This window comes from Zingiber officinale, chromosome 8B (assembly GCF_018446385.1).
Source record: "Zingiber officinale cultivar Zhangliang chromosome 8B, Zo_v1.1, whole genome shotgun sequence".
Classification (NCBI taxonomy): domain Eukaryota; kingdom Viridiplantae; phylum Streptophyta; class Magnoliopsida; order Zingiberales; family Zingiberaceae; genus Zingiber; species Zingiber officinale.
This window is the reverse complement of record NC_056001.1, coordinates 36,735,559-36,754,166: the sequence shown is the minus strand read 5'-3', so window position 1 is coordinate 36,754,166 and position 18,608 is coordinate 36,735,559. Positions and strand designations below refer to the sequence as shown.

The 18,608-nt window shown below is 37.3% G+C and overlaps 1 protein-coding gene across 1 annotated transcript; it reads right to left on the bottom strand.

Moving 5' to 3' along the window:
* Positions 1-630: 630 nt before the first annotated feature.
* On the bottom strand, positions 631-18,588 carry LOC122015266 (DNA repair and recombination protein RAD54-like). The gene is made up of 21 exons (XM_042572064.1): positions 17,978-18,588; positions 16,052-16,435; positions 15,685-15,771; positions 15,325-15,565; positions 15,090-15,215; positions 14,846-14,902; positions 14,681-14,767; positions 13,512-13,607; positions 12,818-12,868; positions 10,377-10,451; positions 10,188-10,274; positions 9,265-9,356; positions 9,058-9,190; positions 2,928-3,047; positions 2,735-2,848; positions 2,574-2,657; positions 2,159-2,236; positions 2,024-2,082; positions 1,741-1,942; positions 1,545-1,643; positions 631-1,186 (listed from the first exon to the last, which is right to left on the bottom strand). The coding sequence occupies exons 1-21, from the start codon at positions 18,202-18,204 to the stop codon at positions 881-883; spliced, it is 2,805 nt and encodes a 934-aa protein (XP_042427998.1). The 5' UTR covers positions 18,205-18,588; the 3' UTR covers positions 631-880.
* Between the last annotated feature and the right edge of the window lie 20 nt (positions 18,589-18,608).

Genomic DNA, 18,608 nt, shown 5'->3' with positions numbered 1-18,608 from the left:
GGAGGGTTAATGAAACTCCAAATTAGTAGTAGTGTGAAATATTGTAATATTTATTTGTAATAATTTTATGAAATCTAAGTTCTGGTTGGAAATTTTATTTAAATAGTTAAATCGAGAGGTTTTAACATATTTGCTGAGCAAAATATGAAAGGGTGATGACTGTAAAAATGCGTTTTTTTTTTTAAATTTAAAAATATTTCTAACTTTTGGTAAATTGTATAATATATGGAGATTATTTTTTTTTAAATTAGATATAGTGATTTAATTTAATTTTGTTATATAAATAAAAATGATAAAACAAACACTTATTTAATTTAGTCCCTTTAATTTAATGAAAAACATTTTAATATTATGATAGTCAAAATCACTTTGATATGTTTCAATTTAATTAAAATTATTTTAAACTAAATTTAATAAAAATTACAACATTATTATATAAAGTAAATGATCTAATCTTACTAACATGGTCAAAGAAAACTGCAAAAATTTGTTAAAATTCTATTAAATTAATTAAAATTAGTTAATCTACTTTGAATAATTTTAATTAAATTAGTAATTCATGTATTATAATATTAATTACGTTAAAATAATTTTATTTGTTATATTAATTATGGGTGTTATGCTACAACACTAAAATTAATTATTTTCATATTTGTTCACAAAAGTAATACAAACCGAATGACAATTTTATGCAAAAACATGATAATAATGATGACTGCAACATGAAAAAACAAGAAAAAGAGGCTCGTTTGATTATAGATATAGAAGGGACCTTCACCAATGTGTTGAGTATCTGCAACTTTGTTTCTGTGGTATATACCGATTTGAGTGTGGCGGCAGAGGATCAGTTTCGGTTTAATAAAGGATCAAACAAGCTGGTTTAAGTGAAATCATCGTCAGACAAAGCAGAGGTAGGTGTCCTTTTGAGGGAGGATAGACCGCCAAAAGAAGCATTAGGCTTCTCAATCGCATGTAATTTGGGCAATGTTCTTCTTATCGACTTTGACTCCCACGACACGGTGGTGCCTACAGTCGCTAAACTCTTTTGGCGAGTGTTTTGGTTTTGTTGTTTAAAGTTTGCAGACACCATTAAGTTCCCATAGGTTTGGTTCTGGTTTTGGGATCTTGATGCAGATTCAACAGGAACAAGCTTTCCATCCACCTGATTAGTAAATACAAATGCCACCTGAAATGGAGAATCAAGCATGTTAAATCTGTGTTTAGATTTAGCAGCGAACTCACGCGTAAGGAAAAAAACGAAAAACTAAATAAGTTCATGAAAGATTTTTCAGGCTATGCCTGTGCCACCTGCGATTAATTTCTGTGTCGAAATAAAATCTAGTCATAGGAGAGAAACATGTTGTAAAGTAATATTCCTGATCCTGCCATTATTGTAGTTAAAAAGGCATCAAGGTACTATATAATAAGGAATCATGAACTTGCCAAGACACGAGGAACAATTATGCATGTAAATTTTTTTCTTCATTTTCGAAAAAGTTATCGATGTAAGGCACAATATAAGTAGTTACTTGGATGTTACAAACCTCATCACCAGCTGACAATTGAAGAATTGCATCAGGTACAGTTGCTGGGTCTGGGTGATGGCCCCAGCTTCCCAAATCTTCTTCGGATGGGGTTCCGAGCTGAAAACAGTGAGAGAAAAGATAATAGTGTCAGCGAACATCTAGCTTTTCTTTGTTTATAAGAAATGATACAAGGCTTAAGGAAACAAGTTCTAGCCTGTCGCTGTGAGCTTTGCAATTTATGTGAACATCCAGCAACTTGAGCAAATCCACCAATATCATTCACCGCAACATTGGGCTGCTCTTTTCCTTCACATGAGCCCCCAAGATTATCTAACTCTATCTCATTCGAAGTTCTGTCCATTGCTGTTGGCTCTTTCTTGCAACGCGCACAATTCATGTTTTCATGAATCTCAGACCTTACAGAATTTAAAGTCAGCAAACATAATGCTAAATTAGTTAATTAAGAGAGTTTCATGAAAAGTAATATTTTGAACTACCTGACATTTTCATGAAAAGTAAAAAGATCACGCAGGTCTTCTGCAGAGAAAAAGTTCCCCTGAAATAACATGTATCTCGAGCATCAGGAACTGCTAGAAAGGAAAGTAGAGTAAAAGCTTGGGACAATTACACACTTGTGGCATCTCACTTTCTGCTTGCTCCTTCTGAATAACTTTCTGAAGTCCTTCCTTCGACATTTGACGCTGGTACACCTAAAGAAGGTTGTATCAGTATTGCATTCTCTCATTACAAACTGAATTATACTTCAGTGAAACTTTTGACTGTGAGTTTATGGTTTGAAACTCTACTGACTACGGATATTTGACACTCTACAAACACATGTTTACGACTTTACGTGCACAGCACGCAACTAACCAGGCCCAAATGATTTCTTAAACTGACCAATCTGGTTGCACTCAAGTTAGAATTTGAGTCTGTTAAGGAATATTATTCACGAGGTTTCTCAGAAACAAAAATTTTATAATGAAATTGCAATGTGAAATATTTTATTTCCTGGATATATTAGGCCATAAATTTAAATGTTCAAACCTTTTCTTCTATGGTTCCTGTACTTAAGAATCGATAGATATAGACTCGCTTCTTTTGTCCATCCCTCCACACTCTTGCTGCAGCCTTCAAAGAGAACAGAAACAATCTGAAAATTACCACCCATTATAGCATGTAGAAAGGCAGTCTAGTGAAAATAGTACCTGTTTGTCATTAGCAGGATTCCAATCTGGATCAAAAAGAACCAGACGATTTCCGCCAATCAAATTAAGTCCACAGCCACCAGCTTTGCTGCTTAGAAGGAATGCAAACTCATCCTGCTTGGAATCTGCCATATCATTACGATGAAAAAATGATTGTACATTTGCTGTGGGTCAAAATAAAGAAGTTGCCAACCTTAGATGGATCGTTAAAATAATTGACCAGCTTCTGCCTTTTTCCAATGGATGTAGTTCCATCAAGCCTCAAAAAGGGGTACCGCCTTTCCCGGCACAATTGAGCAAAGAGATCCAATGTCTAAAGGAATTCCAGAGGATGCACTTCAATCATATTGCATTACTGAACATGGGAGTAAAAAAAAAAAAAGAGCAGCCCGGTGCACTATGCGCGGTCCCGGAGAAGGATCCATTGTACGCAGCCTTACCCTGCTTTTTTTGCAAGAGGTTGTTTCCAGGATCTGAACCCGTGACCTTTTGATCACAAAGCAACAACTTTACCGTTGCGCCAAGGCTCCCCTTCATGGGAGTATGGCAAAGAAATATTCACACAAAACAAATGACTAGTGTACAAAGCAAAACCTAAAATCTCGTGTCTTTGGGAACCACGAGTTAGGCCTTTATATAGAAAAGAGCAAATTAACCAAAAGACCAAACTACCCCTATACTTATTCTAACACTCCCTCTCAAGCTTGAGAATATAAATCATATACACCAAGCTTGTTACATATGTAGTCAATCTGAGGACCTCTAAGTGATTTAGTGAATATATCTGCTAGTTGATTATTTGAGTTGACAAAGCTAGTAGATATTTCTCCAGATATGACTTTCTCTCTGACAAAGTGACAGTCAACTTCAATATGCTTTGTTCTCTCATGGAAGACTGGATTTGAGGCAATATGCATAGCGGCCTGGTTGTCACATATAAGTGACATTTGTGTAACCTCTCCAAACCTTAATTCCTGAAGCAACTGTTTTAACCATATAAGTTCTTGACTAGCAATAGTCATAGCTCGATATTCTGCCTCTGCACTGGATCTTGCCACAACATTCTGTTTTTTGCTTTTCCAAGAAACAAGGTTACCTCCGACAAATATACAAAATCCAGAAGTGGATCTTCTATCAAAGGGAGATCCTGCCCAATCTGCATCAGAATATCCCACGACTTGAGTATGTCCTTTGTCTTCATATAGAAGACCCTTTCCTGGTGCACCCCTGATATATCGAACAATGCGAGTCACTGCATCCCAATGTTCTTTGCATGGAGAGCTAAGAAACTGACTTACTACACTCACTGCAAATGAGATATCCGGACGAGTGACAGTAAGGTAGCTTAGTTTCCCTACCAATCGCCTATACCGTTCAGGATCTGAAAAAGGCTCCCCCTGATTTGGTAGGAGCTTGACATTAGGATCCATGGGATTGTCGACTATCTTTGAGTTTAACATTCCTGTTTCTTCCAAAATATCCATTGCATACTTCCTTTGGGATATAATGATCCCATCTTTAGACTGTGCCACTTCTATCCCTAGAAAATATTTGAGTTTGCCAAGATCCTTTGTCTGGAAATGTTTGAAAAGATGTTGTTTTACTTGTGAAATCCCAAGATGATCATTACCTGTGATGACAATATCATCAACATAAACCACTACATAGATGCAACCGTAGATGAGTGGCGATAAAAACAGAATGATCAGCCTCGCTTTGAGTCATGCCAAACTGCTGAATTACGGTACTAAATCCATCGAACCATGCTCTGGGTGACTGCTTGAGACCATATAAAGATTTCCGCAAGCGACATACAAGACCAGAAGACTCCCCCTGAGCAACAAAACACGGAGGTTGTTCCATGTAGACTTCCTCGAGCAGGTCACCATGTAAGAATGCATTCTTGATGTCCAATTGATGAAGAGGCCAATGGCGAATTGCAACAATAGACAGAAAAAGACGCACAGAAGACATCTTGGCAACAGGAGAAAAGGTGTCTCCATAATCCAATCCAAATACCTGAGTATAGCCTTTAGCGACAAGACGAGCCTTAAGCCGATCAACCGTGCCGTCTACACCAATTTTTACCGTAAGCACCCATCGACAACCAACCACTGACTTCCCAGGAGGTAGAGGAACGAGATCCCAAGTCCCACTGCTCTGTAAGGCACTCATTTCATCAAGCATAGCTTGTTTCCATCCTGGATGAGCAAAGGCATCACCTGCAGTCTTTGGAAGAGAAACAGACGACAGGGAAGACAGACAATAATAATAGGATGGGGAAAGACGATGATAGCTTAAAGAAACATAGTGAGGAGAAGGATTACGAGTGGAACGCATACCCTTTCGAAGTGCAATAGGAACATCAGAGTCAGGAGATGGGACCGGAGGAAACGACGAAGGACTTGGCTCCAAAGATGTGCCCACAGCAGTGTCAGTGTTGGTCGGCGGCAAAGCAGAACGAGGACGACGCTGATAAACCTGCAAAGGAGGAGACGAGGCCGGAGGTGATAGAGGCGCCTCCGGAGGGTAAGAGATAGTCACTGGTGCAGGTGGAGAGGGAGAAACCTCGGCCTGTGAAGCAGAAGGACCAAAAAAGGAAACCGACTCAAAGAATGTGACGTCAGTAGAGATGAAGTATCGACGAAGAGTAGGGGAATAACACTTGTACCCTTTCTGAGACCGTGGGTACCCAAGGAAGACACACTTATGAGATCGGGGAGAGAGTTTGTCAATGCCGGGATCAAGAGCATGAGCAAAACAAATAGAACCAAAGACCCGAGGTGGTAGAGGATGAAGGGACTGATGTGGATAAAGTACCTGATGAGGTATTTTACCCTGGAGAGTGGATGAAGGCATGCGATTGATGAGATAACATGCAGTAAGTACCGCATCACCCCAAAACTGATGAGGGACATGAGAATGGAGAAGAAGAGTCCGAGTGGTTTCAAGGAGATGACGATTCTTGCGTTCTGCAACCCCATTCTGTTGAGGGGTATGAGGGCAAGACGTGCGATGCAGCACACCATGAGATGTCAAGAAGGTACGAAATTGAGTAGACAAATACTCGCGTGCATTATCACTTTGTAAGCTTCGAAGGGAAGTACCAAATTAAGTTTTTATTTCAAAGAAAAAGGATTCAAAAATAGAAAACAATTCTGAACGATCCTTCATTAGATATAACCATGTACAACGGGAAAAATCGTCTATAAAAGTAACAAAATACCTTGCCCCCATTGTAGAGGAAACACGACTCGGACCCCAAATATCAGAATGAACCAAAGCAAAAGGAGACATAGCCCGACTTTCAATACGAGGAGAAAAAGAACTACGAACATGCTTGCCTAATTGACACGACGCACAAGATAAAGACTCTAAGTGAAAAAGACTAGGATGTAACTGTTTCAACTTATTAAGACCGGGACGTCCCAACTGAGCATGGATAAGAAGTGGAGATGCCACCGCCGAACCAACAAAAGAGGGTTGTTGAAGCCGATATAGGCCATGAGATTCACATCTGAAGCCAATCATCCTCCCTGTACTCCGGTCTTGTAAGGAAACAGACGTGTTAGTAAAAGAAATGACACAATCAAGAGATCGAGTAAGTTGACTTATCGACAATAGATTAAAAGGAGCGTCGGGAACATAAAGAACATTATGAATTGAAAGAGATGAAGAAGGATGAACAATACCAATACCCTGGGATTGAGTCTGGGAACCATTGGCCATGGTGACCATTGGTAAATTACCAGAAGTAGTGAGAGAGGAAAAAAGGGATTTATTACCAGTGATATGATCGGTGGCCCCAGAATCAAGAACCCAAGGACCTGAAGAATGAGATATGCCAGCAAAGGAAGTACCAGTGTCTGCAATGGTAGCAGTGGAACCCGAAGTCTGTCGATCCTCAAACCATTTCAGAAAGTCAATATAAGAAGGTGTTGAAGTCGAATCAGGTGTTAACTGTGAAGTGGAAGCTGAAGGAGCAACAGAGCTCTGAACAATCTGAGCAGCACGAGGAGGACGACCATGTAAACTCCAGCATTTATCAATCGTGTGTCCCGGTCGGTGGCAATGATCACACCAAGGGCGTCCTTTGCCACCCTTGCGAGGTGGAGGTCCTTTGTGTCGAGAGACCAAAGCTGACGAGTCGACAGGAACAGAAGAAGGCATCGTCAAAACTTTGGCCGGGACACGGAGAAGAGTCGCCCAGGTATTTTCCATGGTAGCTTCTGTGGAGCTGCCCAGGATCTGGTCACGGACATGAGAATAATCTGTGGGCAAACCATATAAAGCCAAAGACATAAAAAATTTCTTCCGATTTTCAAGCTCTTCAATAGGATCGGCCGCAGGTGGGAGCAGTTCATTGAAGTCACAAAGAAGGCTAGACACTGAACCCAGATAAGTCGACATTGAATCCTTAATCTGATGGGCGCTGAGGATGATCATGAGATCTTCACAAACTTGATAGAGTCGTCGAGAGGTGTTTGTAAAGAGTTGTTGAGCTTGTGTCCAAACATCTTTGCAGGTTTTGTAAGTACGGAAGGCATTCCTAAGAGATGAATGGATGGTGGCTCGGATAATACAACATAACTGAGCGTCAACCTTCTTCCACAGAGGACGATCGGCGACTTGAACATCTTCTTCAGTTTGAGTGAGATGTGTCTCATAACCCTGTCCAACAAGCCAAAGCTCAATGTGAGATGCCCAAGAGATATAATTTTTACCATCCAACTGTTCGAAAGAAAGAGGTGCAGTTATATGGTTGGTAAAGATTGAGGTATCTGGCTTTGGGGCGCCAGATGCAGCCATGAATAGAGCTGTGAACCAGACGGATCTGTTTTGGAAAGGCTTTTGCCAGGAGAACCAACAACGGCAGACAGCCAAGTAGGAGGGCTGGAAAACAGGGCAACCAACAACTTAAATCTCCTTCAATCGCAGAATGTTTTTCAGCAACCTCATGAGCCAACTGGGTAATCACATGCTCCAGTTTAGTGCCAATAGCAAGCAGCAGAATCAGAGGGATGAATGATATCCAAAAGTATGTGTGCCAACCATTAACATTCAGCAACAAGAAAATGAAGACAAACACCCAGAGATACCAACTTATACCAGCGGCAGAGTACTGGTTGGAGGAGAACCAGCGGCGGATCGCCAAAAGATCGCGTTTTTCTCCCTGCGCAGCGCAACTCGCAAGAGAGCAGAAGAAGCCTCCGGCCGGAGAGAAGAAAGAAAGAGGAGGTGGCGCAGGGAAAGCTCGCGGGCAGGCCCTAGCTTCGTGTGAGAACAGAAGGCGGCGGCGGCGTCGCAGAGAACAGAAGGCGGCGGCGGCGCAGAGGTGCTGCGAGAGAGGCGCGACGAGGGAAAGCTCGCGCCGTCGTGAGGTTGCGTCGTGAGGCAGCGACGCAGCGGTGCAAAGAAAGGAAGTTAGGGTTGGCTCGGGAGGGATAAGGAAATTAGGTTTAGGGTTTTAACCTCGCTCTGATACCATGTACAAAGCAAAACCTAAAATCTCGTGTCTTTGGGAACCACGAGTTAGGCCTTTATATAGAAAAGAGCAAATTAACCAAAAGACCAAACTACCCCTATACTTATTCTAACAACTAGAAATTATGAAACGGAAAATATGCCATGGCAGAACTCCAACTGAACATGAATTTTAAAGAAAGTTTCGCTTATCCGTCAAAAGAAACCTAAAAGCATTGTCTAACCATAAAAGCTACATCTAGGACTTAACTTTGTTAATCATCTCTATACACCAGAGGTCATGTCCTCATTATTTCTCTAAAAAGAGCTATATATCGTGGACATCTTGATGCTACCTTGACAAATCCCTGCTGACTAAAAACTAAGGCAAAACAGGAAGGTGCTTGGAAATACATCTAAAATGATCAGAATGCCCCCAACAAAACGACTAAGAAAAAGTTCAACACTTGGCTTGTGTATGCAGAAGTTGTCATTGTGCTGCACAAGGATCTTATGGCTGCTACATGAGAATAGTGTTTGATCATGTATATAAGCTAAAAAAATTATTGTTTTCAATATAACTCAAATCATTCCATGCGAACTAACTGAACCTATGAAACAGGAAAACAAGAAATATTTAACAAACAAAAGGAAAACAATAAATATTGCCAGAGTATTCTTGAATACTAAAGTAAAGTACACGTAAAAAAGCAGATTAAGGAGACTAAATTGGATAAGCTGACAACAATTAGTTTCTTTCCGAGTTGCATATTAGCAATTAATTTTCTTCATTTATTACCAAGAGAGAAAAACGAGTCTAGCACTTTGGCAAGTGAAGTTAACTATCTACAAGAATGCACCTGAGTATAGTTGGATACAAGAACGATTCTGTCATCTGTCTTTTGACGAAGATGTCCAAGTAGTCGTGCCAGGACATGCATTTTTCCAGATAGCTCCACCCATACTCCAGCACCACCAGTCCAGGTGCCAGATCTATTAAAGAATTAAAATCAGGGACAAATGAAAAATTGAGGTTAGTAATCAAATAAAATAGTATTTGATTATACCTTCCAGAAAATAATTCAGGAGGAAAAAATCGTATGCAGTCACTGAATCCTGATGTTCCTGATTTATCACTTTTGATAGAATCATATATGAGCTGATCAAAGAAAGGAAAAACAATTATATGGCAGTAAATAGAAATTAAGAGCCAACAAAAAAGAGAAAGCAAGAGGCCAGAACAATAAATAATATGAGCATATTTTAATTAATGACTAAAACAATTCTTTGGAAGTTAACTCGTATATACCATATTAAAAAGTGACTAAATTACCAAGGTATTGCCAGCATTGAAGCCTTACATAAAGCAAAATGATGAGATAAGAACCAAGTAGTAGACTGCAAAAGGGCAAATAGTTGAGATATAAAGGCATCCCTTGTGCCATCATCTACTGGCATTTCCAACTGCATACTTTTGAAAGTTCAATCACTAACTGTAATCACCTAAATTTAAGAGGTTGATAAAGACTTAAACCTTACAAATATGGTTTGCTATGTCTAAGAAAATTTCCAAAGTGCCTTGGAAACCATCTTCTTCCAAGCATTGAAGAAATAGAAATCGGAAGTTAAACAACAAAAAAACTTGAGATGATCTACTTGACAGTCATAAGCAGCAAATACTAAACACCTTGAATGTGTCAAACAACACAAAAAGAAATAATTCATACCAATGTGCTAGCAATATGTATGCCCACACATAGGATCTCCATTCTTTATTCTTAATAAACACTTTGATGCTGGACAATATGAGCCACCAGATAATGAGTAGCTTATATGGAATAGATGTCAATGTTTAACAATGAACTCAAAACAATCACTTGCAGAATGAAAGCAAATTAAAAGGCTAATAAAAATGGCTCATACTCTACTTTTATTGTGATAATGTCATGGAGCTATGTTCGCCAAACAAGTTGCAATGATCAGTATTTACCTTTGGATGATTGCATAACTTCTTTAGAGCAGTTATATATGCTAAAATTTTGGATTGCTTCATCTCTTCAGATATGACTCTCTTAACCTATAGAAATGAAAAATATTGAAGAAAAACCTCTCATTAGCAAAATTACTTAATGAATTCACAAATAAAAGGTACTACATATTCACAAGAACGAGCTCTGACATTTTTTGATTGAATAAAATGGTTGTAGAGTTCAAGTTGCAGAGGAGTCAATCGACAGCATACCACTTCAATTATCTGCATTATAACAATCAAGTTCGTATTAAAAATTAAAATTATTTAAAAATAAAAATGAAAAAAAAAATAAATATATGTATATATAAGGGCAACCACAATGAGGGATATTTGAAGGGGATATTTCACCAAATATCCCCTCACTTCAAATATCTCCCATTGGAGAGAATAAAAGTGAGGGTATTAAATCACCGGGCATAGAGTTTTGCCCCGTGATTTCTGTTTTTTTTAAAAAAAAACACAACAACGCTGCAGCATGACAGTGGGGTGGGCGGGGATATTTGGGATTAAATGTAAAATTAAATGTAAATTAATAAAATGAGAATGGAACCCATAAATATTTAGTTGGTGAGATATTTGAGTGTGAAATTTGGAATATTTGATAGATGAGACTCATAAATTTTGGGTTGGTGAGATATTAATTATGAAACTTAGGATATTTGAGAAGTGGCATGGACGTGGGGACCACAAATATTTGGGAGAAATCAGTGTTCTAAATGGCGGTTAAAGCCGCCTAGGCGGGTATCAATTGCACCACCTCAGGCTGAGGCGGTGCATTAGGCAGTAACTCACCTTCTTCCGCCACTGCCGCTCCAGGAGCCGTCGTGCTTGCCGTTTCGCCATCGCGATGAGCCTGGACGCATCGCTTGAGCCTGGCGACTAGTTTGGACGCATCGCGCAAGCTCGAACGCGTTGCCCGGGCCCTGCGACACGTCCGAATGTGTTGCCCGAGCTCAATGACGAGCTCGGAGGAGTCACCCCGATCCAACAACAAGTCTGACACGTTGCTCGGGCTCAACGACGCGTCCGAACTCGTCATGCGATCCGGACGAGCATCAAACTCGTTGCCCTGCCAAAACAGGGTACACGGATTAGTTGTAAGTTAGTGTTTAATTAAATTATTTTAGATTAATAATTTTAATCAACTACTAACTATGATTGGAATAATTTAAATAGACTTAATTAAAATCTAATAAAATTATCCCATTATATATATATATATATATATATAATTTTTTATTTTAAAATATTAAGAGCATCCACATCAGTTTCTCTATTACTATATCTAAAATTTAGGGTAAATGACCCACTTTATTAAATTTAGATAATCACTTTTCACTACACACTATATCAAATACCCTAAAATTTCCATCATCAATTTTTTATTATTTTCTTCACTTTCTTCTATTTTTTATTATTATATTTATGGAATGACTGGAATGAGAGAGATTGAGTAGAAGGAGAGAGATTAAAAAGAAATATTATTTTATTTTTAGGGTAAAGATTTCATTCTCTAAATTTAGAGAATCACTATTCATCAAATCTAAATTTAGGGAATTGATAGAGTAACTGATGCAGATGATTTTTAGTTAACCTATTCAAAATTTAGGATAAAATCTTTGAATAGGGTAACTGATGTGGATGCTCTAAATATTTAATTTTTAATTAATATATTTGATTAAATGTAAATATTATAAAAAATAATGATTATTTATAATATTATGTATAAAAAATAGTAAAAAAAATTCAACCGCCTAGGCAGTGGGCGGCCACTGACCCCGTCACCGCCTACCTCTATTTACAACACTGAAAGAAATATTATCTCCTATGCTCTAAGCAACATAGGAGGTGACTTTTTTTCTTCTCTTAGAAACTGAAATTCTCTTTTCCAATTGAACTTTAGCCTGAGCATAATAATTGTGCATCACAAAAAGGACGCATACTTGAAATTTAATAGCTAGTAAACGACATGTCGCAACAGATATGTGAGTGCCACTTATGGTCTCTATCAACTTTTCTATTGAAACGTAAAATCTATTCTCCCTAACAACAAATATAGTGGGGCTCTCTTCCAATATTGCAAAACTGGGAACTTTATTTCAAGATGCTGGGTTGTACATTACTATTCAAATTTGTGATTGTTCTCTATTAAGGAAGCTTAGCTACATGAAACGGAAGAAAAATCCTCCTTAGTGCCAATAGCAGATATTAACTAATTAGTGCTGATAGCATGTACTTATAACTAATGATTACTGCTCTTCTGGTGTTTATGCATTTAATATAGAAAATGGGAATACACAAAAATCCTACCAAATATTTAAGTACAAGACTACAAGTGCAAATACATAAGTTGGGAATTGTGCCTGTGGTATGCATAAAAGTATGATCTAGAAGAATGTGCAACACTAGATCTCAGCAGAAAGCTTCTGTGTCATTATCAATCATTGTCCTATAAACAGAAAAATAACTTAACGTGCAGAGTTGTAAACCTTGTCAAGAAGAGCATCACTTATCTTACGATAGAATTTTAAGCTCGTCTTTGGCAAAGTAAATTTCAACTTTCAAGGTTATAAGAAGAGACAGCATACCTTAGGTGGTAAGTGATTTGACAACAATGTGTTTGTCCTTCTAAGTATAAACTGAAATATGACAAAATAGATCGCAAGTAAGCACAAGGAATTTTGCAATAAAGTGTTTATTCACAAACCAGCTTTGAGAAACTGTTCTATTATGATTTGTAGAAATTTAAAATTTATGGAGCTATTATATAGACACAAACAAGAAAAAAAATTATGCAAATTAGTTTTATATAATGAATAAAATCTCATAAAGAGTTTTTGTAGTGTAGGCTCTATCTCTAAGATGGTTGATCTACCATGATTAGAGAATCACTGTTCCCTGCTGATGCTACTGTCATAATACATCTTATTTCTAAACAGCAAACAGTTTCACTCTCATAAATATTTAAATGCATCTACTTGTTGCTATCACTCTCCAAGAAATTTGGTATACTACATCATGCATCTAGACTCACATATCCTGATAAATAGTTGTACTACCACTCACATATATACTCTTCAAGAAAAAAAGGATATCATAGATGATGTCTAGAATTTTTGAGCTTCTTCTAGGAGTTTAAATTGGTATATATGCAATCATGATTGTCCCATCTCTATGTTCTCTATACAGGCATCTCAGGGTACATTAGTACATATATTTGATGATCACATCTTGTTGTAGTGCAGTGTAATTAAGTTTTCAGACGGTTTTCCAAAGAATTACCTGATTTACTTTTGCACTCAGTTCTGCTGATCTCTCAATACCCAACTTCCTTTCTCCTAGAGTTGCTGTTGGCTCTCGTCCAGAAATTATTGGTGCCTTGAAGTAGAACAAGACAATAAGGAAACAAATGCAATGATAAAAGCTACATAATTCTCTAAACATGATATTTATTAACTTGTTCACGAACTAGCTCTCATGAGCTGAACTTGAAATTACTTAAAATTCATCAATCAACTATAGAAATAGATTTTTAAAATGCAGACATGAACAAAGCAAGTTGAATTGAAGTGCAATCCAGAGCCTCCTGCTTACATAGAAAATCAATCTAGAAATTGCATGACAACAATAGGTTATATCATATATGGGACTTCACTATACTCAATTAGATTGTAAATAGCTGTTTTAAGTGCAACCTAAGTATGATAAGTTCATTGATAAAGCGCAAGAAAGGATAGATTGGATCACTATGAAATTTGAAACATCACAAACCAAATTAACTAAACCAGATTGGAATCAGCCAGTATGGAATAGCAGGATATTTCTTTTTTTTCTGTTCTTTATTTCTATTGTCAAGCATTGATACAGCCTTCAATCAATCTCTTAAGTAATTATATGTAGGTATTAATTACACCAAGGTTTCTATTCAAGTTTAATTAATTTATATTTCAGAATGATTTTTTCAAGCAGTATTTAAGCCGTAATATAATCATAAATTTTCTCCAATAGAGTATAAGTTGGATGGGAACTGAAATAATGAATTCCAGGAAAATCAGACTAAATTGAATAAAACTAGTATTCTGAGGTATTGCAAAGTGAGCACCATTTTCAAACCAAAAATCATGTTCAGAAGTCAAGGATTTTAGATTAAACAAAAAAAATATTTCACAAAAATTAACATGTAAAAAAGAGTTTGATAGAGATTCTAAATTTTGAGCTTCATGATTTTAGATTTTAATCTTTTGTGATTTTTGACATCTTCCACATGATTAAAGGGGCAAGTTCATTGACTAAAAGTTTCATGTTATTGCAAAGCAAAACTATAAGTTGATATTTCCCATTAGAACCATCAAAAAGAAACACAAATTTCATACTTTTGCCAGACCATAGCCAAATGTACACACAACATTCATGTAGAAAATACTTTATCAAGGTATCAAACATCAAGTCACCTCATAGTATCGTCGGAAATATGAAGCATCTCCTAGAATTCCTGGATTTGTAAAGTTTACCATGGCAAAAAATTCTTCAAGATCATTCTGCAGGAAAGAAAAACAGTTGAGATATAATAAACTCATAGAAAACTCTTGCATTATAAGAACAAAAAATCAGGCTACCTGCATTGGTGTTCCTGACAATAGGACACGCCTTAAACAAGGAAGAGCACCCAATGCCTAATTCAATAAAGGAGATGTAACAGAGAAGAAAGAGGTGAGGTTTAAATTGTGTGTGAAGAAAAAGTCGAGTAATATCAGTGTGATGCTAAAATGAAGATAATGAATAGCAACCCTAATCAAGATAATGGAAAAGAAGTTCAGAAGCAAATGAATATCATTTTCAAAAAATAATAATATCCCATACTCTATTAGTTAGCGTCTGATCATTCTTAAGCCTGTGAGCTTCATCACATATAAGAAGATCACAACTTCCATTTTTATCAAACTTTGACGAATGCATTCTGAATGTCTCATAAGATATGATAAGCACCTGAAAGACATTCATGCATCAGAACCATAAACTTGATCCCTTAAACTGCGATACTCATCAATAATTTATGGCTTGATGGAACTTTCAAAGACAAAAAGAGAAAAAAAACCTGAAAAGCACTGCAAGGGTTTAGGAAACTTTCAATCCCGGATAGAACATCGGCTCGTGTAGTTTCGCAGAGAGCAACAACTCTAATTTTTCGTCCAATCCACTTATCAATCTCTGATTCCCAATTGCTAACAAGGCTTGTGGGAGTAACAATCATTGCACGCTTAACCATTGGTTTCCCATCAAAGCCTTGACGAAGGAGTGTATACAATAAAGTTATTGATTGCAGTGTCTTACCCAAACTGAAAAGTTTAACAAAAAATTGAGGTAATTAGAAACATCAGATTTAGATTATGCAGACCACATGAATCAACAACAAAAAAACTATTGTTCTTGATAAAGATGAGATAAAGCCATGTACCCCATGTCATCGGCCAGAATGCAACCAGAGACACCATCAGAACCAGATAACCCAGACACACATTCAAACATAAATTGAACTCCTTCCCTACAAAATATGAGGGGTTGCACATTAATATGAGGGCATTACAAACACACCCATTAGGTGGCCTTGATTCCAAATATCATGGGTTCAGCTGAAGTTCTCAGCACACTTCATAGCAACTAAATTGATACCCTACCTTGACTAGATAAAGAGATAGTTACATTTAAACAACTGAACAGGTCCAAAAGACCAAAACCATATTAACACATGGTAAAAGAAAACATGAGGATTTATCTACAGACAAGATGGTCATCTGGAAGAGAAGCAAAAAAAAAAACAATACCTTTGATGAGGACGAAGATAGCGAACAAGTAAGGCATCTACCTCAATTTGAGGTAAATCATTTGTTTTGTCTGTTCCATCTGCCTGCCATAAAATTAAAGGCTCTATCCCAGGTGGCAGAAGCTGATCTTCTCTTTCAGGATCATCACTATTAATGCTAGGTGGATGCTGAATGTAGTCAATGGCTACCAATGGTCTCCTTGGTGCTGATGAACCCCATGGAACAAACCTTTTACGAGCCCAAAGCCGTCGAGATAGTTCATCATTTTGATCCTTGTATCTTTTGGAGCACGGTGGCTTAAATGGTTTTCTAGCCACTGCTGCTCCATCAGAGACAGAGAGAATTCGTGGAATAAGTGGCTGCCTTCTTACATGAAGATTTCCTCTGACAAATAAAGCAAAGATCAGAAAAATTAAGTAAGCTAACACAAAACAAATTTCACAAACATGAAATCAAGATACAGAATGATGTCCAGGGCTAATTAAATGTTCTGCTGAGCAACTACCAGTTATGCTATGTAGAAATTGTTATTTCTATTATCCCATGTAACAATGAAAACCTTGCTTTTATATAACCTCGACTAGTATCACAGTCAAAGATCTGCAGACTTTATTTCTTAGGTTAAAATGTATGTACGAACTTGTATAGTTGAATGAATCCCACTTCCCTGCATTATTACTGTTATTATTTTGCCACTCTGCCTAATTGAGGATGGTTACATTAGGGTGGGAACCATTCAGTATAGTAAGAACAAATAAAACTAAATTGATATATATATATATATATAAAACCAGATGATTTAATTCAGAATGGTATGCATAGGTTCAAACCAAAATAGAGAATTTTACCTAGCTTACATACCTAAATCAAACTGATAAACTCAATTTTTTAGTTGAACTCTCTTTGGTATATCAATTTTGGATTATATAACACAAATCGATGAGCCCACCACCATATCGTATTACACTCTTCTTTAGCCCCTCTAATGAATTGTACAGCATTGTGAAGCACCTCTTGATGTGTTCTATGGTAAGAATGCAGGCAAGAGCAGATACGTCCTTCGGATTAGCTCCATGTCAACAATGACATATTGAAGGTTCTTGCGTTGATTTCCATAAGGGGGTTTACCCAAATTTGTTTTTTTATTTTTTCTCTCGTATTAAAATATTCAAATTTTCTTTCTAAATTAGGCTCACATTGAACCACGTTTTATTACTTGTGGACTTTTCCTGTGTCTTTGTGTTTGCCATATTATTGTGTTAGTCAGGGTAATTCTCGATTGCATACAAGGTATTTAGTGCATATAATGTATTTCTTGTGGCCTATTCTTGGTGCATTTGCATGCAAGGCAATTCTCCACGTTTTATTTTGTCATGCTTTGTGATAGGGGTAGATTTCCATAACCTAGGCGCACCTGTTTCAATCTACATGGGGTGATTTGACATCTATCTTACCAGAGTTGTCAAACCCGTGGTCTCATGCTAGTGTTGATACGAACTAAAAGATGTGCTAGAATGAAATCAATCCAGCACTTATTATCATGAATGTCTTATATAATATTTAACCAAAATTATGTTCATGGAGCACATTCATTTGATTACATTTCAATCTACTCCGTCTTATTTACATTTCTACTAAATTTCCAAACGAGAAAAGCATATCCTTATAATAACAACACTGTGAACCATAAAAATAACGGTAAAAAGTGGAGTGTGGCTTGGGCATGGCGATGAGATACAACTACTGATAGTCATCCAAATCCGAGCAAAATAACAGAGGTAAAAGACGGCATTTTAATCTCATCAACAAAGATCGGAAGCCCCCGGAAATGATCAATTTCAGTAACGATCGAAACCCTAAATTCCGCAATCCCACCGACCACTTGCGCTACGAGCAGCAACGCGAGGCCGAAAAAAGGTAGTTTACCTCAAAAGGGCGGCAACGTTCTGGGACTTCCTATCCTGATCGGACGAGGGAGACTCAGAGGAGCACGCTTGGTTCTCCTCGGGTTCGTCGCCTTCTTGTTCGATTTCTTCATCATCTTGCTCTTCGTAATCAGATCCTTCCTCGCCTCGCTCGGAGTCGGAAGATGCGAACTCTTCCCCTTCTCTCTCTTCTTCTTCTTCCCCTTCTTCTTCTTGTTTGGACGCCATTGTCGCCGTCGCCGTCACCGCCGCCGCTTCGCAGGTTGCGAGCTTGCAAGTGAAGCAATTTTTTGGCGCCAATTCGGCCAAAGAAAGGAAACGAGATCCCGATGCTTTTAGCGATTCTCGTTTCCTGATCCAAATATATTTAGATTAATAGTTTAAATCTACAATAATTTTTTAATTAATTCAAAATATTTTTATTATCAAAACACTATATAATTTATTGCAAAAAAATATTATTTACTTTTGTTATATTGACATTATTACAAGAATCTTTAAACAATTGAAATACTAAAATATTAATTATTTAATTTTAAATGATTTTAGGTAGTATATAGTCTTTACGAATTTGATACATATCTAAATATACATCCAAAATTTAACTTAATCCCTTTATTATACCGATTTAA

Bases quoted from the DNA above. Each gene is read 5' to 3' on its own strand.
- LOC122015266 (XM_042572064.1), bottom strand. From the start codon at position 18,204: ATGGCGTCCAAACAAGAAGAAGAAGGGGAAGAAGAAGAAGAGAGAGAA. The intron at 9,357-10,187 runs GTAAATACTGAT...TTCTTTGATCAG, and splicing joins AGTTATGCAATCATCCAAAG to CTCATATATGATTCTATCAA. The intron at 2,083-2,158 runs GTGTGTAATTGT...ATGTTATTTCAG, and splicing joins CAGAAAGTGAGATGCCACAA to GGGAACTTTTTCTCTGCAGA.